The sequence below is a fragment of the Eumetopias jubatus genome, unplaced genomic scaffold (genome assembly GCF_037043125.1).
Source record: "Eumetopias jubatus isolate StellerSeaLion01/CBP00866 unplaced genomic scaffold, mEumJub1_p1.0 scaffold_5, whole genome shotgun sequence".
Lineage (NCBI taxonomy): Eukaryota > Metazoa > Chordata > Mammalia > Carnivora > Otariidae > Eumetopias > Eumetopias jubatus.
In genome coordinates this window covers 96038771-96057959 of record NW_028274811.1, presented here as the reverse complement: position 1 = coordinate 96057959, position 19189 = coordinate 96038771, and the positions used below count along the sequence as shown (strand labels likewise).

General features: G+C 51.8%; 1 protein-coding gene across 2 annotated transcripts in view; it reads right to left on the bottom strand.

The window, feature by feature from the left end:
- The window catches only part of SLIT3 (slit guidance ligand 3), a 591804-nt gene that overhangs the window by 57162 nt on the left and 515453 nt on the right, over positions 1-19189 (bottom strand). For both annotated transcript variants that reach the window (XM_028102736.2, XM_028102735.2), the window contains exons 15-20: positions 18813-18963; positions 17773-17847; positions 10430-10573; positions 9555-9698; positions 6541-6704; positions 5318-5450 (exon numbers count right to left, since the gene is read on the bottom strand). In XM_028102736.2, coding sequence (XP_027958537.1) covers positions 5318-5450; positions 6541-6704; positions 9555-9698; positions 10430-10573; positions 17773-17847; positions 18813-18963 — 811 coding nt within the window. The remainder of the gene's footprint in view (positions 1-5317; positions 5451-6540; positions 6705-9554; positions 9699-10429; positions 10574-17772; positions 17848-18812; positions 18964-19189) is intronic.

Sequence of the window (19189 nt, the reverse complement as noted above, 5' to 3'; positions counted from 1 at the left end):
CAGTGACAGGTCCCTCTAGCATCATGGCAGGGGCGCCAGGTTTGCCTTGTCCCCGCTGAAATGCAGGTGGCAGGTACCAAGGAGACGCGTGACGGTCTCCTGCAAATCAACGAGCCAGGCCACTGGGCAGAGCACACGGGGGACCCAGGCCTCTGCCAAAGGGAGTATTGAGTGGCTAAAGGATGGAGCTTGGGGTCAGACAGCCCTGGGCTCGAGTTGATGTTCTGCTGCTTCTTGGCAGTGTGATCTCAAGAAATTCTTCAACCTTCCCGAGCCCTCAGTTACCTTCTCTGCAAAATGGGAGTAACAGTACCTGCCTTGTAGGATTCCTGGGAAGATTAAGTCAGATCATGTATGGAAATCATCGACCACAGCGCCTGGCACATGGTACATGCTCGGATTGCTGGCTGTGGTGGATCGCAGCCGCCCAGACACATCTTCCCTTGGTTTCCTAAAGCCTGGGGTGGGCAGAACTGCCTGTGCTCCTCCCTGTCCCAGAGCACATCCTGTCCCTGCCACTCCTCTGTGCTTGTCACTTCCTACGTTGCTCTGCCCCTTCTCTAGCATGCACCTCTGTCGCCCTAGATTTGAGCTGCTTGCTGTACCCCAGACCCCATCTTCAGGCCCCCTCGAGTAAACCAGTGCCAGGCCAGGTCCTACCCCCTCCTTCATGCAGGGCATTCTTCTCATTAGCTCCTGCTGTACTCAGTCTCACAGAGCTTTGTCTCAGCCTGTGCCCTGGTGGTTAAGCCCCAAACCCTTTCAAGCCTCCTATCAGTGCTGTGGATGTGTGCATCCATGTGTCCACATGGATGGATGTACACGGTACCGTGTGTACCGTGAGCCTGCGTCCCAGGATGTCCACAGACTCCACACCCCAGCAGAAATCCCCTCTTCCAACAGTGGTGCCTGGGGGAGATATGTCATCCTTCCCTTTTCCTCTCCTCGGGATGTCAGTGGTGGGACAACAAATCCATGCTCACAGTCCTCACACGGAAATTAGTTTCAAAATTTCCTGGATATTAAGGAGTGGACTGCAGGAGATGCTGGGGGGGGGGGCGCATTGTTTGCTGGCACTAGATTCTCATTCTCCTCTCTAGCCCTCAGGAAGATGTGGATTTACAGAGTTTGCTTCTAGAATCAGGAAGGTCTGATGTTAATAAAAATCCCCTTAAATGCAAGCAAAGAGAGTTTTTAGGTCTCACTTCTTCCGGAATGGCAAGCCTGAGTCTACGAGGCTCATGGCCCAGCAAAAACAGAACTTTTCTGAAGCTGATGAGGGCCTACCTTTGCAGACTGAATTTGTGTCACCTACCTTGGGGGCTGATATGTCTGCTTCTGCCCTGCTGTCAGTAAGCTTTTGTAGGCTTGCTTCTAAATCAGGACCCTGGTGTTGACTTCTACCAGGGGTCCGGATTGTTTGCCTGCTAGTGTGTAATTACCTGAGTGGTTCTTAAAGTGTGGTCCACGGGCCACTGGGGCTCCTCTAGACTTTTTCAGGGCTTTGTGAGACTGGAACTACTTCTTTGATAACATTAAAACATTGTTTTCCATTTATACTGTGTGAGGAAAATTGCTGGCACCTCAGTATGAATCAAGGCTGTGACACCACATGATAACAGTGGTCACTATATTCTTCCCCTTTAAGTACATGCAGGTAAAAAAAAAAAAGCCAGTTGCACTTCAGAATGCCCTCCGTGAAGCAGTGAAAAATTATTAATTGCATTAAACATCAACCCTTGAACACACATCTTTTTAATATTCTGCGTGGCAAAACAGGAAACACGCATAAAGCATTTTGGCTTTGGTTTTCCAGAGAAAAAGCTCTGGTGTCACTGAGTTACAAGCTGAACTAGCCGTTTTTTAAAATTTTCTTCCATAAAACACCATTTCTGCTTAAAAGAATGACTAGCAAACAGGTTATTCTGGGATGGGTATTTAGTAGACAATGTCTCAAAAGTTAAAAAAAAAAAAAAGCCTGTCACTTCCAGGAAAACAACTACTAGTACTTACTGGCAGTGATAAAATTCAAGCTTGCTTCCAAGTGAAAATTAAAAGTTTAGAAAACTTGTAACTACTACACTGAGCAGTATCCCTTCACTGGGAGACTCTTCTGAGGGGATCTGTGGTGATGTTACTGGCTAGGACATTTTTGATACTGTGTAATGCAAGGTGCCAACTTCAGGAAGATCTGCATAACTCAGTGAACCAGTCAGTATCTTCCCAATGACCAGTGCACACTGTTACAAGATCCTTCATGCGGGAAAGCTCCATTCAAGAACATAGAAAGTCCATTGATGTGGTTTTGGGTTCCACACAACAACTGGCCTTTAAGAAACTTCCACCATGTGATTTTGGTGTATCATCAAAGAAGAATATCCACAATTATTTGGGAGGGCTATTAAAATTCTCCTCCCTTTTCCAACTATATGTCTATGTGAAGCCAGATTTTCTTCTTGTACTTGACCTAAAACGTCATACCACGACAGAGGGAATACCGAAGTGGTCATGAAAATCCAGTTGCCTTCTACCACATTTGTAAAAATGTCACTCTTCTCAATTAAATTTCTTTTGGTTTGTTTTTCATAGAAGTTTGCTGTTTATATAAACATGTAATGAGTAAATTATTTCTAAATGGATTAATAAACATTTAAAAAAATTTCTCAGTAGTACTTTCCAATATGGTAAATATCAATAGCTATAACCACATAAACAAAAGCAGAGTCCTCATTGCTTTTGAAAAACCTAAAGGGGTCTTGAGACCCCAAATTTAAGTACTTCTGGGGTAGGGGCAAGAGCATGGGATCTGGGGTCAGACCAAGCTGCCTTCTGATTCTGATTGGCTGCTTTACTGGAGATGAGGTTTGGGGAGCGGCTCTTAGTTCTCAGCACTGAGAGAGAGCCAGGGGGACTGCATGCCTACCTCAGTGACTGCTTGAACCAGCAAGGGTGAGAGCCGCAAAAGTCCCAGGTGGCCCTCACTCAAGAAGAGAGCAGGCGGGGGTGGGGTGGAGGGTGGGGGTGGGGGTGGGTTGCAGAGGGCTGACAGAGGAAAACACTTCCCGCCTGTACTATACCGCTGTGCTCGCTCGTGCCTGCAGGAGGCTCCCTCACCCTCCCTTTGGAGAAATGCTATGTTACTTTGTTGTTGCTTTTTTTCCCTTCTCAGTAAATTAAACTTAATTTTGTTTTGTACATTGGCAGCTCTGCCCGAGACCACTAATGATGCCTGTGGGAGCTGGAAAGCCAGCCCTGGATCCAAACACTGATTCTGGTCCTTGAACCTGAGGCCTCCAAACTACTGCTTTCTGGGCCGGTTGACTTTCACTTTCTCTGGCATCAATTTCCCTGCTCCCCCCTTACCCGGACCCCTCCCCTGATACTCCTCCTCCACTCCCTCCGGGAGAAGGTCTGGGCTCAGGGCTGCCATCCTGGGTGTGCTTTGGAAACCAGTCTGGCCGCGGGGGGGTGCCATCATTTCCAAAGCGGGAAATCGGGTCTCCCCAAGCTCTGGCATTTACTTTATCATTACAGCCACTTATCTTTGTTATTTCAATCTCTATTTCATGAGCTTTGGGGAAAAGCATCCACAGGCCTGTTTTCATGGCATTTTCTTCTCTTTCGCATGTGTCACTTGGCACTCAGTTGGTCCAGGAAGGAGGCGAGTACCTGGGTTATTTCTGCAGCCCCCAGCCCACACCACCGGGGGAGGGAAGGGCCTGGGGCTGGGGGCGCCACATGGCAGTGCTCATGCAGACCTCCAGCAGGACAGTCAAAGCCCAGACGCAGGGCTGTCGTGGGCCTTTTAGTGACTACCAAGTCCGTCTGTCAGTCGGTCCTTCCTTCCTTCCTTCCTTCCTTCCTTCCTTCCTTCCTTCCTTCCTTCCTTCCTTCCTCCCGCCCGCCCGCCCACCCTCCCTTCCTTCCTTCCTTTCCTGGCATGGGCGGCCCGATTCCAGCCTCCTTGAGTGTCGGGGAGATGCTGGGAGCCACAACACACACCCCGGCACTGACCGGCTATTCTAAGTCAGTGTCCTACTCAGGTCCCCCCACCCCCACCCCAAAGCACTGGCAGAGCCAGTCCCACTCGGAGGAACAGTCCCTGCTGGTGTCTCAGTCAATTCCGTCACTTGTGTCCGAGGGCAGGGTGCATGCTAAGCTGACCCAGAGGAAGGGGCGTTCCCGGGGCCCGGGGACACAGTGCAAGCTTGCAATGTGGCTGGGGAGTGGCATGCGAGTGCGTCTTCCCGCGCTGGCACTCTGGGTCCCAGTCACACCGCACCCGGCTCTGCCCGACCCGCAGTAGCTGCTGCCCCTCCTGCCTCCCCCGCCCTGGGTCTGCTCCTCACCCTTCCAGCTTCATCTCCACAGAGAAGCTTTCTCTGATCTCCACACCAAGGGGAGCCTCTCTGCTCTACGGTGTCACAGCAACCTTGCCCTCTCTTCTGTGGCACTGCCATAGTTGTCACCTTGCACATGCTGCTGAGACGGTGGAGCATACATCTCCCTTCCCAGTGACCGGGGGCCCCACACGGGTGGGGGTCTCCCCAGTGCGAGCAGAGGAACCCGACACACCAGGCGCACAACAGACAGGTGCTGAGTGAGTGGGGGACCGAGTGGAAGCAGGAACATGGTGTGTGCGGGCTGTGCTTCAGGCCGTTCCAGGGACGACTCCCTGCCCATGGACTGGCTGAGCTTTCCAGGGGGCGGGAAGACAGTTTCCTCCACAGCATGAAGAGTGCCTCAGGAAGGGAATGAGACCTCTTTTGTTAAGTGGGAGCCTCTGGGGCAGGAGCAGCCCTGAGGAGTTGGTGTGGGGAGCTCGGCCGCGGAGTCAGATGGCTCCTGGGTGGAGCACAAGCAGGACTCAGGACTAAGATTTCACCTGTAACATGGGTAGCTGTAAGGGGGAGCAGGTTGGCAGAAGTGCTCCGGAAGCCACAGTGCCTGCTGGGCATCGTTTTTACAACGATCTGGGCTGTTTCTGGTGTCAGACTGAGAGACTGCTAGGGAATCTGGAAGGTGGAGTACAGAGCAGGGGGCTTGAGGGGGGGGAAGGATCTAGAAAACAAGGTGGTAACCCTCCCGCTTGTATTCCGGAGGGCCAGGCAGTCGTCACCGGCCAGGCAGAGGCACTGGGGAGGAGTGCTTCCTGTCCCCGTGCCGAAGCTGCTGCCCGACCCCTTGGCTGAGGCTCTGCTGCCACGGTGCCGGGGTCCACTCAAGGAAGGGCGCCCCAGGCAGTCATGCTGGGGACACTGGAGATAAAGCATGGCGGATGCTGGCGGAGGTGGGGTTAGAGGGTGGGAGTACTTACAGTTCGGTCACGTCCTTGGGAATGCCTTTGGGGAGGGCGTGCAGCCCCCTGTTGCTGCACCGGACCACTGTCTCCACGCAGGTGCACTGCTCCGGGCAGTGTGGGCCCACCTGGCAGCTACTCTCGTCATTGCCTGTGGAGGGTCCCAAAGTGAGCATGGGGGGACACTAGCTTCTCTGGGGGCGCGGGGGGTGGCAGGGCAGGTGAGCAAGGCTGGGTGCCAGGGTCTAAGCCGTCTTCAGGAAAGGGAAGCCCTCCACTCTGAGCCCGAACCAGAAATGAGCCTGCGGGTCTCCTCCATGGGTAAAGGGGAAAGAATGTGTGTCTGGATCGGGGAAAAGGGCCACCCCTCTGCTACCATGTTCAACATAAATTGAAGACTTTAAAAACTTGATTAACCAGAGTATTAGATAGGGGAGATGACTGTGAACTGAGTCCAGAATAAGCCAAACTGACAGAAGGAGTGCTCCAGAGTAGGCGGAGAGCCCTGTCTACTCCCTTTCTCCTACCTTTCTCCACTCCTTCCACCAACACAATCCGTCTGGGGTGGTAAATGTGTCCCCAGCCCATTATACCGTAACCTCAGTTAATCTACAAATCAGTTAATTTGTCTTTAGATAAGCTATAGCTGACCAAGTAAAAAATGTGCTGGCTGAATTTATGTAAATATGTCCTTTGGAATCCTGACACTCAAAGCCTTGGACCTCCAGGTATTAAAAACCCCCCAGCCAGTGACAGAAATTTCCCAGGAGCTCATCTTGAAGTCTGTTTCTCAGGATACACTGAGCCTCATGACACAGATAGGAAAACTGAGGGCCAGGGCTCTCATGCACAGTTATGTAGGTTGCGTACTGCACAAGGGTGCCTCACCATCTAATGGGCACCTATCTCACTGTGGATGATAGATTAGGACATTTAGTACAACAGTATTCTCATAGACAGCCATAAAGTGTCTTGTTTAAAAAATCAGTATATTATGACACATTTCTGATAGAAGTAAAATGTGTTTAGGAAGAGGCCCCTTTTCTTAATTTGCATAAGGGAGCCATATGGTTAGCGGCAGACCTACAGAGCCCTTCAGAGCCACAGCTGCACGCCAGAGGGCAGAGTAGTGTCAGATCTCAGGGGGTCCTGATCATGAGTTACCTGCTGCCCCTCTCCTCTCTTGTATCTTTCTTGCCTTCCCAGGTACTGCCCCTCTGCCCCGCCCCCAGCCTCCTCACCTTCACAGGTAAAGTCCTGGATGGCCACATCCTGGATGGGGATCTCTTTGAGGAAGAATGGCTTTTGGCACCGGGGGTTCCCGCTCACGATCCGCCTCTTCCTCAACCACTTGCCGAGCCAGGCCAGGTGGCAGTTGCAGTTGAAGGGGTTGGACAGGAGGTTTCTGGGAGGAAAGAAGGGCCCTCTCTGAGTGGTTAGCACCTACCCCTCTACTGTGGAAGCTGGCCTTGGGACCCAGGGCTGCAACCCTGGGGCCCGGCTCCCCAGGGAGGGTTCCGGGGGAGGGGAGAGGAGGTCCGGGAAAGGAAATGCAGACTCTCTTCTAGAACCCAAAGGCAGTCTTTGTGAGGGTCTCATTCCGGACCTCTGCGGACGGATGGGACCTTGGTCTCCTGCTGCGTCCTCCCTTCTCCGCTGAGCTCCAGCCGTGGACTGTCTTCAATCCCTCAACACTATTTTCTTACACTTAGTGCCTCCACCGGCGCTGGTGCCCAGCCTGGCATGACTCTACTGTCTGCCTGGCCGCCTCCTCCTCCTTCAGTCCTGGCTTAGACGGCCCCCCCCCCCCCCACAGGGAAACTAGAAGCTGCATCTGTCCCAGTCTTCTCCCTCATTCGCCCACGTGGCCTGCACAGCACCCATACTGGCTGTGCACTGTGTGCCTCCCTCCTTAGACTCTCGGCTCCCCCAGGGTGGGCATCAGACCTGTCTGTCCTGTGTCTCTGGGGTCCTGCACGGCATCAGCACCGCCAGTGTGTGTGTGTGTGTGTGTGTGTGTGTGTGTGTGTATCTGGGGAATGCAATGACTGGGTTGGTGGAGGGATGGGGGGAGAGCAGCTGTGGGTCTGCATGTTGCCTAGAGGACTGGAACCAGGCTCAGCACTTCATAAGCCCGAGGACGGAGGGGACATTATTCTCATCTCACACAGGAGGAAAGTAAAGCTTAAGGAGGATACACAAGAGGCCAGGCAGCCCTGAGTTGCTGTGGTATGATAGGACAAATTAAGAGCTTGGGAGTCAGACATCCCAGGTTTGAATCCTGACGCTGATGTTCAGCAGCTGTGCCAAGTCAGGCGAGTTTCTTCTCGCGTCAAAGCTGGTTCCCCTAATGAGTTGTGACTCTGCCTCTCTGGGCATCTTGTATGTCTCTGGATTCTCAGTGTGGAGACACACGGGAGGGGCAGAAAGTGAGCTAAAGTAAACCAACCTGCTGGTGCTAGTTCCTGGCCCCCAGCCCCCCGCCGTGCTGCCACTCATTCATTCCATTCATGCCTTGATTCACCGGGTATATAATGGGCCCTTACTTAGTGCCAGGCACTGACACAGGCATCGTGGACACAGTGGTACACAGAAGAGCTGCACATCCCTGTCCTTCTGGAACTTCCATTCCAGCTGATGGGAGGCAGACAGCATGGAATCAACAACCCAAACGTCGGTTGTATGGTCTATCAGGAAACGGTCTGTGCTAGGGAAATGGGCAGGAGAGCTGGGCTGAGGAGCTGGGGGGATGGCACGGGGGCAGAGCGGGGTGAGGCAACCCACACTTGAGCAAAGAATGGAAGCAGGGGAGGGAGGCCGGGAAAGGCTGTTGCAGGTAGTGGGAGTGGGTCTAGGGTGTGGGGGGCAGTGAGGAGGCTGGGGGGGTGCTGGCCTGGAGGTAGGTTAGGAGGGACCGGATGGTGTGGGCCCTTTAGGACATCTATAATTTGGCTTTTAGTCCCTTGGAGGTGGGTATATGGGAACAATAGGCAGCAACAGGAGATGCAACCAAAAGCCTTTCTCTTCTGTCTTTCAGAGAGTCATTAGGGAAGGAAAGAGAGAGAAGAATGGACCAGCAACTAAGGGTAACGGAGCCACGTGGAAATACTACACACAACCAGAAAGGCTAACGTGTGTTGAGTACTTTCTATATTTCAGGCCCTTCCTGGGCATTTTACAAATATTAACGGATTCAATTTTCATAACAATCCTATGAGATGGATTATACAGAAGGAACAATTCAAACACAGAGAGATGAAGTAACTTTTCTAAGGTCACACAGCTAATAAGAGGTAAAGCCAGGATTGGAACCCAGGAAATTTGCTCTAGAGCCCATCACTTTACTATTCTAAAGCCTCCTTTACCAATACCGTGAATTATCTGGGCAGGAGCACTCATTTAGGTGTCCAGAAGGCTAGATTCTAATTCTGGTTCTGATACACATTTAAGCGGCCAGTGACATCATTTAAAACCCACTGTCAGATCATGTCACTGGCCTGCTTAAAACCTTCAGTGGCTTTGGATGAAGACCAAAATAGTCCATGGCAGGCCTGTCGCCTGGCCCTGGCCTGGCCTCCCTTCTGCCTTGCTTTATACCTCATCCTCCCTTACTCTGTGCTAAGACCATGTTGGACTGTGCTCAGTCTCATGCATCTGCTCTGCGATAACCCACCACAGGGCCTTTGCCCATGTTCTTTTCTTTTTTTTAAAAGATTTTATTTATTTATTTGAGAGAGAGAAAATGAGAGATAGAGAGCACGAGAAGGAAGAGGGTCAGAGGGAGAAGCAGACTCCCTGCTGAGCAGGGAGCCCGATGTGGGACTCGATCCCGGGACTCCAGGATCATGACCTGAGCCAAAGGCAGTTGCTTAACCAACTGAGCCACCCAGGCGCCCTGCACATGTTCTTCTGATAGAAGGAAATGCACTTCCCACTTTCTTGAACAAGCTAACTCCCACTCACCTTCCAGAACCCAGCTCCAGTGTTCTTTGACAAAGCCTGTGTTGGGTTTTCATATCACCGTGGACCTCCCTTCTGTGGTAATTCACTATGCTGTGAGCTCCAGAAAGGAGGGACCATGTCTGTGAATTCTTAGCACCTCGATGGTGCCTGGCACATGGAGGGAGCCCAGCAAGTGGTTATTAAGTTGACAGATGGGTAGGTGACCGTGGCCAAACATGGTAGTGAGATGCCAGGGGAGAGGTGTGCAGGAGAGGAGCCCAGAGTCAGTGTGCAGTGGTCCAGGAAGACTTACATGGTAGACAGGGAAACAAGTGTGGTGAAGGCTCCAGGGGTGATGGTGGTGATCCGATTGTCATAGAGGGACAGCAGCCTCACTGAACTCAGGCCAGCAAACGTGTCATTGCTCACACAGTTGATCAGGTTACTCCTCAGCATCCTGCAAGGAGAGGGGTAGGGATGAGGGGGTGCACAGGCATTATCTTCTCTCCACCACGAAGCCACAGGGTGTGTGTGTGTGCGTGTGTGTGCGTGTGTGTGATGCTTTTGCCAACTCCAGGCCAGACCAGTCATGTTGCTGAGGTTTGTTCTGTGATAGGGTGTGGGTCCCCACCGTGGCTACCTGTGAATGTGTGCGTACATTCTTGTCTGTGCATGCTTCATGTAAATATGGGTGTCATGAGTGTCTGTGTGTACACATGTATGTTGTATGGTGGTCAGTGTCTGCATGTGTATTTCTGGGAGGAGAAAGGAGAATCAAGATGTGGCTGTAGGCCATCAGCTTGTGTGTGTGTGTGCTTGTGTGTACATGCTTGTTCGTATATGTGCTTATCTGCATGCTGCCTGTGTGTCATTTTTATGTATATGTGTCTATATCTAAGTGGGTAAGTGTGTGTGTGCCTCTCTCAGCGCATTTTCAGCATGACTTTATCTACTTGTACACCTTAGGGCAAGTATCTTTCAGGGTGTGTGTGCTGGGGGTGCTGAGAATGCTAAGCTGTTTCCCCTCGAGGGCTGGGAAATGTCTAGTGCCTCTCTGGCTCCAGGAAGGAAGGGACTCAACTTGTCAGGACAGGGCCCAGGGGCTGCCTGCCAGCCTTCGTAATCCCCCTCCGATGCCCCCGCCCTCCTGTCTCCTTGCAGGCCTTGGCCCAGGACCCAGGCACTCACAGGGTCTTGAGGCTGCTGAGGCCCCGGAACATGCGTCCATGCAGCGTTTCCAGCTGGTTCCCGGTGAGCATCAGCTCCTGCACACTGGCCGCTCCGTCGAAGGCACCCTCTCTCACCTCCTTGATCTTATTGTTACTCAGGTTTCTAGAAGGAAGGGACAGAGTGGCTCAGGATGCAGGGCGGGAATCACAAGCCCTCAGTCAGGGAGGACCCTCAGGTGCCCCTGGACCAAGGACGGGATGGTGGGGGCCCCCTGATGCTTGGTCTTCAGCACCCGTGGCTGTGGAGCAAGGACCCTAGTCCTGCACGGTTGGGGCTACCCTGTGAAACAGGACGCATGCAGCCTGAAGTCTTTTCAGGGTGATCCTTTTTTCTAAGCCCCAGGTATGAGCACATTTAAAATGGCGATTCTCAAACTGATTTTTCTCCCTTCATCAGAAACTCTCGCCTAGCAGTGCTTCTCACGTGGAAGGCCAGAAAAAAATATAAAATGTGCCCTCTGTGGGGGTGGGATGTTTGTAGAGCTTCTAGCTCTACAGTTGAGATCCTTGATATAAATGGACACTTTCTAGTTACTACTTTCTGAGCACTTATCATGCATTAGGTTCCATGTGAGAGGTGTGGCTCACAGAATCACATCAAATCCTTGAAACAACACCTATCAGAAGAGTATTACATGTATTATCATTGTCTCATTTTATGGATGAGGTGACTGAGGTTCAGAGAGTTTAAGTAACTTGCCCAGAATCATACAGCTGATAGAACTGGGATTGAGGCCAGGCTTTCTGGTGCATCAAAAGTCCTCCATGAGCTGCCTCTTTCCTAAGTGAATGTTCCTTTGGTGCTGTGGACACTCACACCCTTCTGTTACTGTTTTGCAAAATTCAGGGCTTGGGATATTGTATGTTCCAACGGCTTGGTCCTACCAAGGCTTGGAGCCACCCTTTCCAATTCTGCTCGAGCTCCGAGAAGGCCTTTCCCTCTGATGCCTGATCACCACAGGCCAGGCCTCTCAAGAGCTCCTGCAGGGCCACCGGGGCTGCGAGTCCCCCAGGGCGCTCCTTGGCAGGGAGCCTCCGTGGACCACCCAGTCAGGCCTGAAATGCATCCCAGACAGGATGGATGGAGTGGAGAGTGATGGTGTTTACACAAACTGGGGGAAAAAATCCAGTCTCCGGGGCAAAGAGCCTGTCTGTGCCTTGCACAGGGAATGGTGTTCTGCGAACGGCAAAATCTGCAGGTGTAGGTGGAGCCTGCTAACCCTCTAAGCACACTGAGGACGTTAGGACCCACAGTTGAGTCCCTGGTGCTTTTGCTTCTCTCATGCACCCGTGCGCAGCTCTAGGCTGACCCATGGCAACCCCAGGAGGTGAAGCTTCCCTGGGCAACTGCCTCAGAGCTAGCGATGGAACTGGGCACCCATGGGCTGGACGCCACTTTGTTGCCTCCTTCCCAGGTAGGGCCTGGGCCTGCAGGGCAGGGCAGTGCCCACGCCTGTGTGCAGGTGCGGAGGAGACAGCTGGGGCCTTGTCGGCACCCTCAGTGCTCCTGTCATGGCCCTGCTCTCCTGCCCCTTCTGTCCTGCCAAGGAAACAGGAGAAATACTCCTCAGCATTCTCCCCCCAAAGGTCTGAGAGAGTTGGGAGACTCTCTCTGGATTTCTGCCCCCCTCCCCGCCCCACCCTTGTTGGCTCTCCTTAAACTCAGCCGGTTTTTGTTTGTTGTTTGTTTGTTTTTGGGTTTTTGTTTTTAATAAATCCTGGTAGTCCTGGTCTGGGATAACCCAGGAATGAAGGTAATGCACAGGGGAGACTGCAAATTACCCCCAAATTAGACATGGGAGGAGAGATAAAGGCTCTCTCAGTAGCTATAACTCATAGGAATGCTGGAGGAGCAGGATTTTGCTCCAGAGAGTTAGGCTCTGTGGGGAATTAAAGTACACAGGACGGGCAATGAAGATGAGTTAAAGCAGCCATGAAGGGGGAGGGCTCCCATTTCCCGACATCTGTTTCTTTAAATGAGCAAAATTAACATCACATTACTGTAAGGTTTGTGAATTGGATTTCCTCAGGCTGGGAGAATGGAAAACATAAGGAGAGAAAAAAAGGAGGGGACAGAAGTTTCCAGAAGACCAGGCTGTGGTTGTCTCTCCATTCATCAAAGCGCTGCTCAAAACTACAGGCAGCTTGGGGCAAGCACTCCACACACAAAACGAGAGCATCAGGCTTTTGTAGGAACTCTGTCTTACTCTCAGAGTGCGATCTTCCTGAAGACGCCCCAGATCCCAGGGACCCCAAATGTGAAGCCAGGACCACTCAGCAGGCCTTGGTCCATTTTTGTCTCTACAGACGCACCCGAAGGAATATGGCTTCATCCTGGCTTTGGCTCTGATGAGGATGGGATCTTACACAAGGGCCCAGCTGTGGAAACTCCCATGCAGCCTGGAGTGGGGGTGGGGGTGGGGGGCGGGGGAGGGCAGTTCAGAGGGGCAGCACCAGGAGAAACCCAGTGTGTGTCCCCGCTGCCTCTGCTGGCTGCCGGCTGTCCCAAGAAACAACGAGGCCCTGCAGGCTGGGGATTTGTCTGGCTTCCCCTGGAAACCTGGTCTGAGGGGGCAAACCCAGGCTTCTTCTAGCCCATGGCTTGTAAGACCGCCCAAGCACCCTGGCAACAGGGAGGCATCTGTGATCCTGTTTAAAGCCCAGTCTCAGATGAAAATGTAGTGGGGAGAGAGCTAAGTGGATTTTGTTCTAGAAACTAAGGATACTGGGTCATCACGGAGCAAGCACTCTGGCACGCTGTCAGGTCAGGGAGGTCCTGTCTACCCTTTTTATGAACCTCTCCCTCCCTGAGGTGGAAATTCTATTTCCAGCTTGGCTTGCAAGCTCAAATGTCCACAGGGTCCAGGCTGGTGACTTAAGGCAGGAAGCAGGTCCAAAGGGATAGCACAGTCCACAAGCCCAGTGACCAGAAAAGCACATGCCCGATTTAGGGGGAGAGCTGCTTCTCACTTCAACTCAACTGCAGCCGTTTGGCCCCGTTTTGCCAGATCTGATTTTCCAAAAGATGCCAGAAATTTGGATCTTTTTTTTCCATGAACACTCCTGATTTTTAGAAGTGGGCAACTAATTCTTACTAAAAACACAACTATGGTCAACAAATTTGCCCGTGTGTAACCTGATTTTGGCTAGAGGGCTGCCAGGTTTCAGCCTGTGGCTGAGATTCTCCTTCAGCGTAGGAACTGACCTAAAAGTCTGCCTGAGAGATGCCATGACCACAGTCTGAATGTGACGTCATTTGAAGAGTTGCCTGGAGTTACCACGGTACCAATAATCCTTTTGGGGAATGGCTTATACATTTTTTTTTGGGGGGGGGGAAGGCATCCCTTAGTACATGTGATACTCTTGGAGATCTCATTATTCCCACAGGACAGGTAAAGGCACAGTAGAGTTTCAACACCTGGCTTTATGCTCCCCCCTCTCGGCCCCCTGTGCCCGGTCAGGGTAAAGTCAAGAGCATAACCTTAGGGCCCTGACTTCCCAGTCCTTGCGGAAGCTTAGCAGACTTGGACACAGGCACAGCTGGCTTTAACCTGACCCTGATCCCGTTGGCCCACTACTTCTGTGGGGATGTTGGGACGGTGATGGGTCCCAGTAGACCCTTTACTTAACAAAAAGAGCTGCCATCGAGTTATTTTAAATAAGTGGTTGCAGCTGGTGGCCTTTGGGACCAGATCTGTTCCTTCGGCATTTGCTCGGTTGGCTAGTACTACGAGTATGAATTTGTGCACACACATGTAATTACTGCCTTCAGATAGGGCACGCATTCCCCAACTGATCTGCACTGTTACCCCTCCTGGCTCTGCTGCTTGATTTTTAAACTTGGATAAGTTACTTCACTTTCTGTGTTTCAGCTTCCTTATTTGTAAAATGTAACAATCTCAAAGCTTTTTGGTTTTTCTTGGTGAGATTTACATGAATTAATGTCAGTACAGTCTGGCACAGAGTGAAGTGTCTAGTAACCGTTAGTGGCTAGCTGCTATTAGGATTATTACTATTATTAATTATTGCCATGCACCAAGTTCCTTTCCACATCTGTGCTACTCTCTGGATCTTGAAAATATCTGAACTTGCAACTCCTGTTTTAAGTATATAGCTAGCGACCCTGGTCCTCAACCCAGATGTGCTCTTCCGTCTTCCTGCTACTTTCCATCCCGGGCCCATGTTCAGTGGCGTGTCTTTCACTGACCTCTTCATACTTTTTTTTTTTTTATGGGATTTTATTTTATTTTATTTTTTAAAGATTTTTATTTATTTTGACACAGAGAGAGACACAGCGAGAGAGGGAACACAAGCAGGGGGAGTGGCAGAGGGAGAAGCAGGCTTCCCGCCGAGCAGGGAGCCCGATGCGGGGCTCGATCCCAGGACCCTGGGATCATGACCAGAGCCGAAGGCAGACGCTCAACGACTGAGCCACCCAGGCGCCCCTCTTCACACTTATTTCTGATCCTCATCATAACTTATAAGGAAAGTAGATTTCCTTCTACCATGCGAATAATGTAACTAGGGCTCAGCAAGGCTAAGGACAATCCTAGGGTGACACAGCAGGAGGGGGACAGAGCTGAACTGAGAACAAACGCAGGTCTGTTCTTCGCTGTGCTTGGATTTCTGGCTGCTACAGGGAAGGTTTGGCAGCTGGGACCCTCATTCCAGCACAGCAAACACTGGGACAAACCCAGTGACCTTTGACCCTTTTAGCAAGAACTGGCTTTGTGTTTTGTCACAGTCCCCACCACTCTCTTGTGGCTTGGATGCTGAGGCTGGGAGTCGGTGGTCACTTACCATTGTGTTTGTGTGCTTGTTTTTCTTGGTGCACAGAAACGGTTCTCTATTCTCCCTTCCCTGTTGCAAGGGAGAAGATGAGAGAGGGACTCAAAGCGTGTGAGCTTCACCTCACACGGGAGGGTAATGTCTCTCTATGGAAGCAAAGATTACTTCTTCCTGTTTACTATGCAGATATGTACTTGGCCAGCCTTACTCATTTAAGTACCTGCCTTCTCTCCATACACATGGAAGTTGCTGTTTTGAGGTTTAAAACAGTATGCGTTTCTCAGGTTTGAATTAAACAGGACGTTTCCTTGCAGGTGATGGGTGATGTCTGTGCTTGGTTTCCGAAGCCTGACCACACAGACAGCCATAGTCCTCTCCAGGACCCACGTGTGTCCCTCTCTCCTCTGTGCCTTCAGAGTGCTCTCTCCTGCCCTCAGTTACAGAGCAGTCACTGAGGATGTGGGCAAGGTGGTGGCTGTGGTCAGGGAGGGAGGGAGGTGCAGCCCAGGGCAGGGGAAGGTCTGTCTTCTTCTTGTCTGCAGGGAACTGATGGGTGGAAGAGTGGAGAACGTGACAAAAAATGAAGGTTTACAGTCAGTTCTCATTATTCACGGTAGTTACAGTCTACAAAGTCATGGGGAAAACTGAATTAGGGAATGCTGAACCACAGCTCCCAGGGGAAACACAAGGTTAGGTTCCTGTGAGCCTCTGGTCACAACACTGTCATCAGCTGATCAGTACATAACCTTGTCTGATGTGTGTTTCTGTTTAAAGACATCTTATTTAATGTATGTGGTGGATTTACTTACATGGCACTCACAGCCTATAGCACCATTACTCGAGTCTGATCAAAGCCATGTAACGTACGTATTTTCTCCACGAGGCGCATCGTAGCTTTCTTGTGCTTTGGAAGGCTAGACAGCCCAGCAGCACTATGTAGCGGGGCCATTTAAAAGGCAAAATCACCAACAAAATGCATAAACATGCAAAAAGATGTGGCACCAAATATACTGTGACAAGGACACTTGTTTACAGTCCGAGAGCTGAAACAAAGAACCAGAGCACAGCCTTTCGGATGTCAGCTGAGTACAGGCACGCAGGACAACTCAAAAATTTTCAAGAAATTTTCTGCTGTTTTGTCCATGTCTACAAATGAGCATGAAAGCACCGTGAGTATTGATTTTGAGATTACAAATAAGTTTCAGCGAGTAAGTGAATTAGCAAACATGGGATTTGTGAATAAGGAGGCTTGACTATATTTCCTCTGAGCCCAACTCTGGGGCCAGGAGGTGTGGAGTCTGGGATGGGCGCAGGGAGAGGGGCCGAGGAGAAGGGCATCAGAGGGTAGAGAGCCCCTGTCTGTGCCGGTACCTCTGTGAGGGCCCTGGGAAGGGAAGATGAGCGGAAGCAAGCCTAACTGCACACTGGTGTGATTACGGCTGAACCCCAGTCTGAGTACCAGCTCCGACACTGATCAGCTGTGTGGTCTCAGAGAAGCCTTGCCAGCTTCCTCACCCACATGAAGAGGAATATGAGGCCACCACCAGGCAGGTGTACAAGGACTACATGAGCTGATGTGCACGAGGCAGGGAATGTGGCCTCTGGCCCAGGACAAACGCTCCCTTAGCTCAGCCACATTATTCTTGTTTGGCCCAAACTTGGAGGCAGGGAGGGGGTATGAGGACAGGCAGCCCTGGCACTGGAGAAGCCAATGTGAGCATGTGGGCCCTTTGCCTAAGGTCAGGCTCTGGTCAGACCCAGGGACACCTAGACTGAAGCCCAGTGTGCAAGACATCTAGCGTTTCTGCTCCAATGTGCCTCACCGACGCAGAAGCCTGTAGAGGCCATCTAAGAACAGAACTTTTAATTGTCACCTCGTAAAAAGTCCTGAGTGACATACATGTACCCTAGACTCCCGTGTCCCATTGCTGGTCCTTACCTCAGTTCCTCTTGCCACCCCTTGGGGTAGACGCTGGGTGTGGAGGATCAGGAGGAGCAGAGGGCACCTGGAGTGAGGATTAGGGATGGTGCCAAATGCATGCTCTGCACCATACTTAGCAATTTAAAAGCAGTGAAGTTTTGGGGCGCCTGGGTGGCTTAGTCGGTTAAGCATCTGCCTTCATCACTCAGGTCAGGATCTCAGGGTCCTGGGGCTGAGCCCCGAATCGGGCTCCCTGCTCAGCAGGGAGTCTGCTTCTCCCTCTCCCTCCGCCCCTCCCCCCTCCCACCGCTCATGCTCACTCTTGCTCTCTCTCAAATGAATAAAATCTTTATTAAAAAAAAAAAAAAAAAACAACCCAAAACAGTGAAGTTTCATTTTGGTCTGTCTCTGCATGGCTGTGCCTTACTGTCCTGCTTCAAAGATACATGCCGTAGTGGGGGCAAGAGGAGGCTGGGAGGGTCTGGGCCAGAGGGTGAGGGAGCCCCCGGTACCCTGGCCTTCTGCTCTAGTCTGCAGCACGGACCCTGGCCAGGCCTGCAGGCTGCTGCCAAGTGCCCGGGGGGCTGACTTACATTTTCCGCAGGTTGGGCAACTTCTTGAAGATACCAGTGGCCTCGAGAACAGATAGCTCATTGTCGTTCAGTCGCCTATATGGGAAACAAGAGGTAGGGTGGTGGGTTAGCCGGGGATGGGGGCGCCTCCTCCTCCGCCCTCCATGGAATCCTCCCCAGCTCCCCCACAGCTTGAACTGAGTTGCCACCTGGCCCTCACATTCAGCCAAGTTCAGTGGAGCCAGGGAAAACTCAGGGAAGGCACGAGGGCCCAGAGGGCTGTGCCTGGCCATGTGTTACTGTGATGTGTAAGTCAAAGAGAACACTAGCACGAACGCCACTAAGACCACCATTGTTCATGCGGAGCTCACTCCTTGCATGAGTCAAGATGAATTCCGTGCTTGCATTCTCTTGCTTCATCTTCTTAAACCCCTACGAGGTACATGCCATCCCCTCCATTTTACAGCTAGAAATCGGACCCTGAGGTCTGAGAAGCAACTTGCCCAACGAGAGGAAAGTCAAGATGACCAGAGTCACACGTAGGTCTGTCCATCCCGCACATGTCACGCCCTCACCCCTACCATGCTGTAGCTCTCTAGCTCTTCCATTTCCAGACAAACCAGTGTACCCTTTCATTAGCATGTATAACTGGAGGCTCAGATATAGCTCATCATTCCAGTGTTTTCTCGACTTTGACAACCATTTACTAACCATCTTTCTGTTATGTAGTAAGCTTCATAAGGAGCTGGAAGGACTGTCTGCTTTGTGCATTGTGGAAGCTGGTGGGCCTAGCACCGTGCCTGGCTCACAGTGGGTGTTCAAAAATATTTGTTGAATGAACTAGTGGTTTTTATTTTTGAGGAAGCTGTTCCTGATGGTGGTGGGTGGGTGGGTGGGGTGCCTGGGTGTCTATCCTCTGCTGAGGATGCAGAGAATGGCCAAGGAGTATCCATGTGACTGAGCCGGGACGGGGGCTGCCTCCCAGAGACCCTGCTCTGGCTGGCTCAGGGTGACGGGGTGCTAGGGGCCGTGTAGGGAGTTCCAGCCCAGGTAGTACTTACAGATCAGTGACGTATTCAGGGAGGTGGCTTGGGATGCGGGCCAGCTTCTGGTTGGAGCAGTCCACGATGGTACCCTCGCAGCGGCACTTCTCGGGGCATACAAGGTCCATGAAGCACTCACTGCTGAACCTGCTGCGGTAATCCTCTGAGCCTGGGTGGGGCCAAAGAGGGCAGTCAGGATCACCGGGGCTCCCAGCCTGGGCTGAGGTTGTGGGTAGTGGGATGGGGAGACATGTGAGGGGGGGTTTCCCAGGGACAGACACAGCGTTGCTTTCATTTGTGGCCACCTTGCTGGTGCCCTCCCCACCCCAGCCTCCCACTTTCCATTTGGTCTTTATCATTCATCATTTGAGTCCTCTGGGAAACCAGGCTCAAGC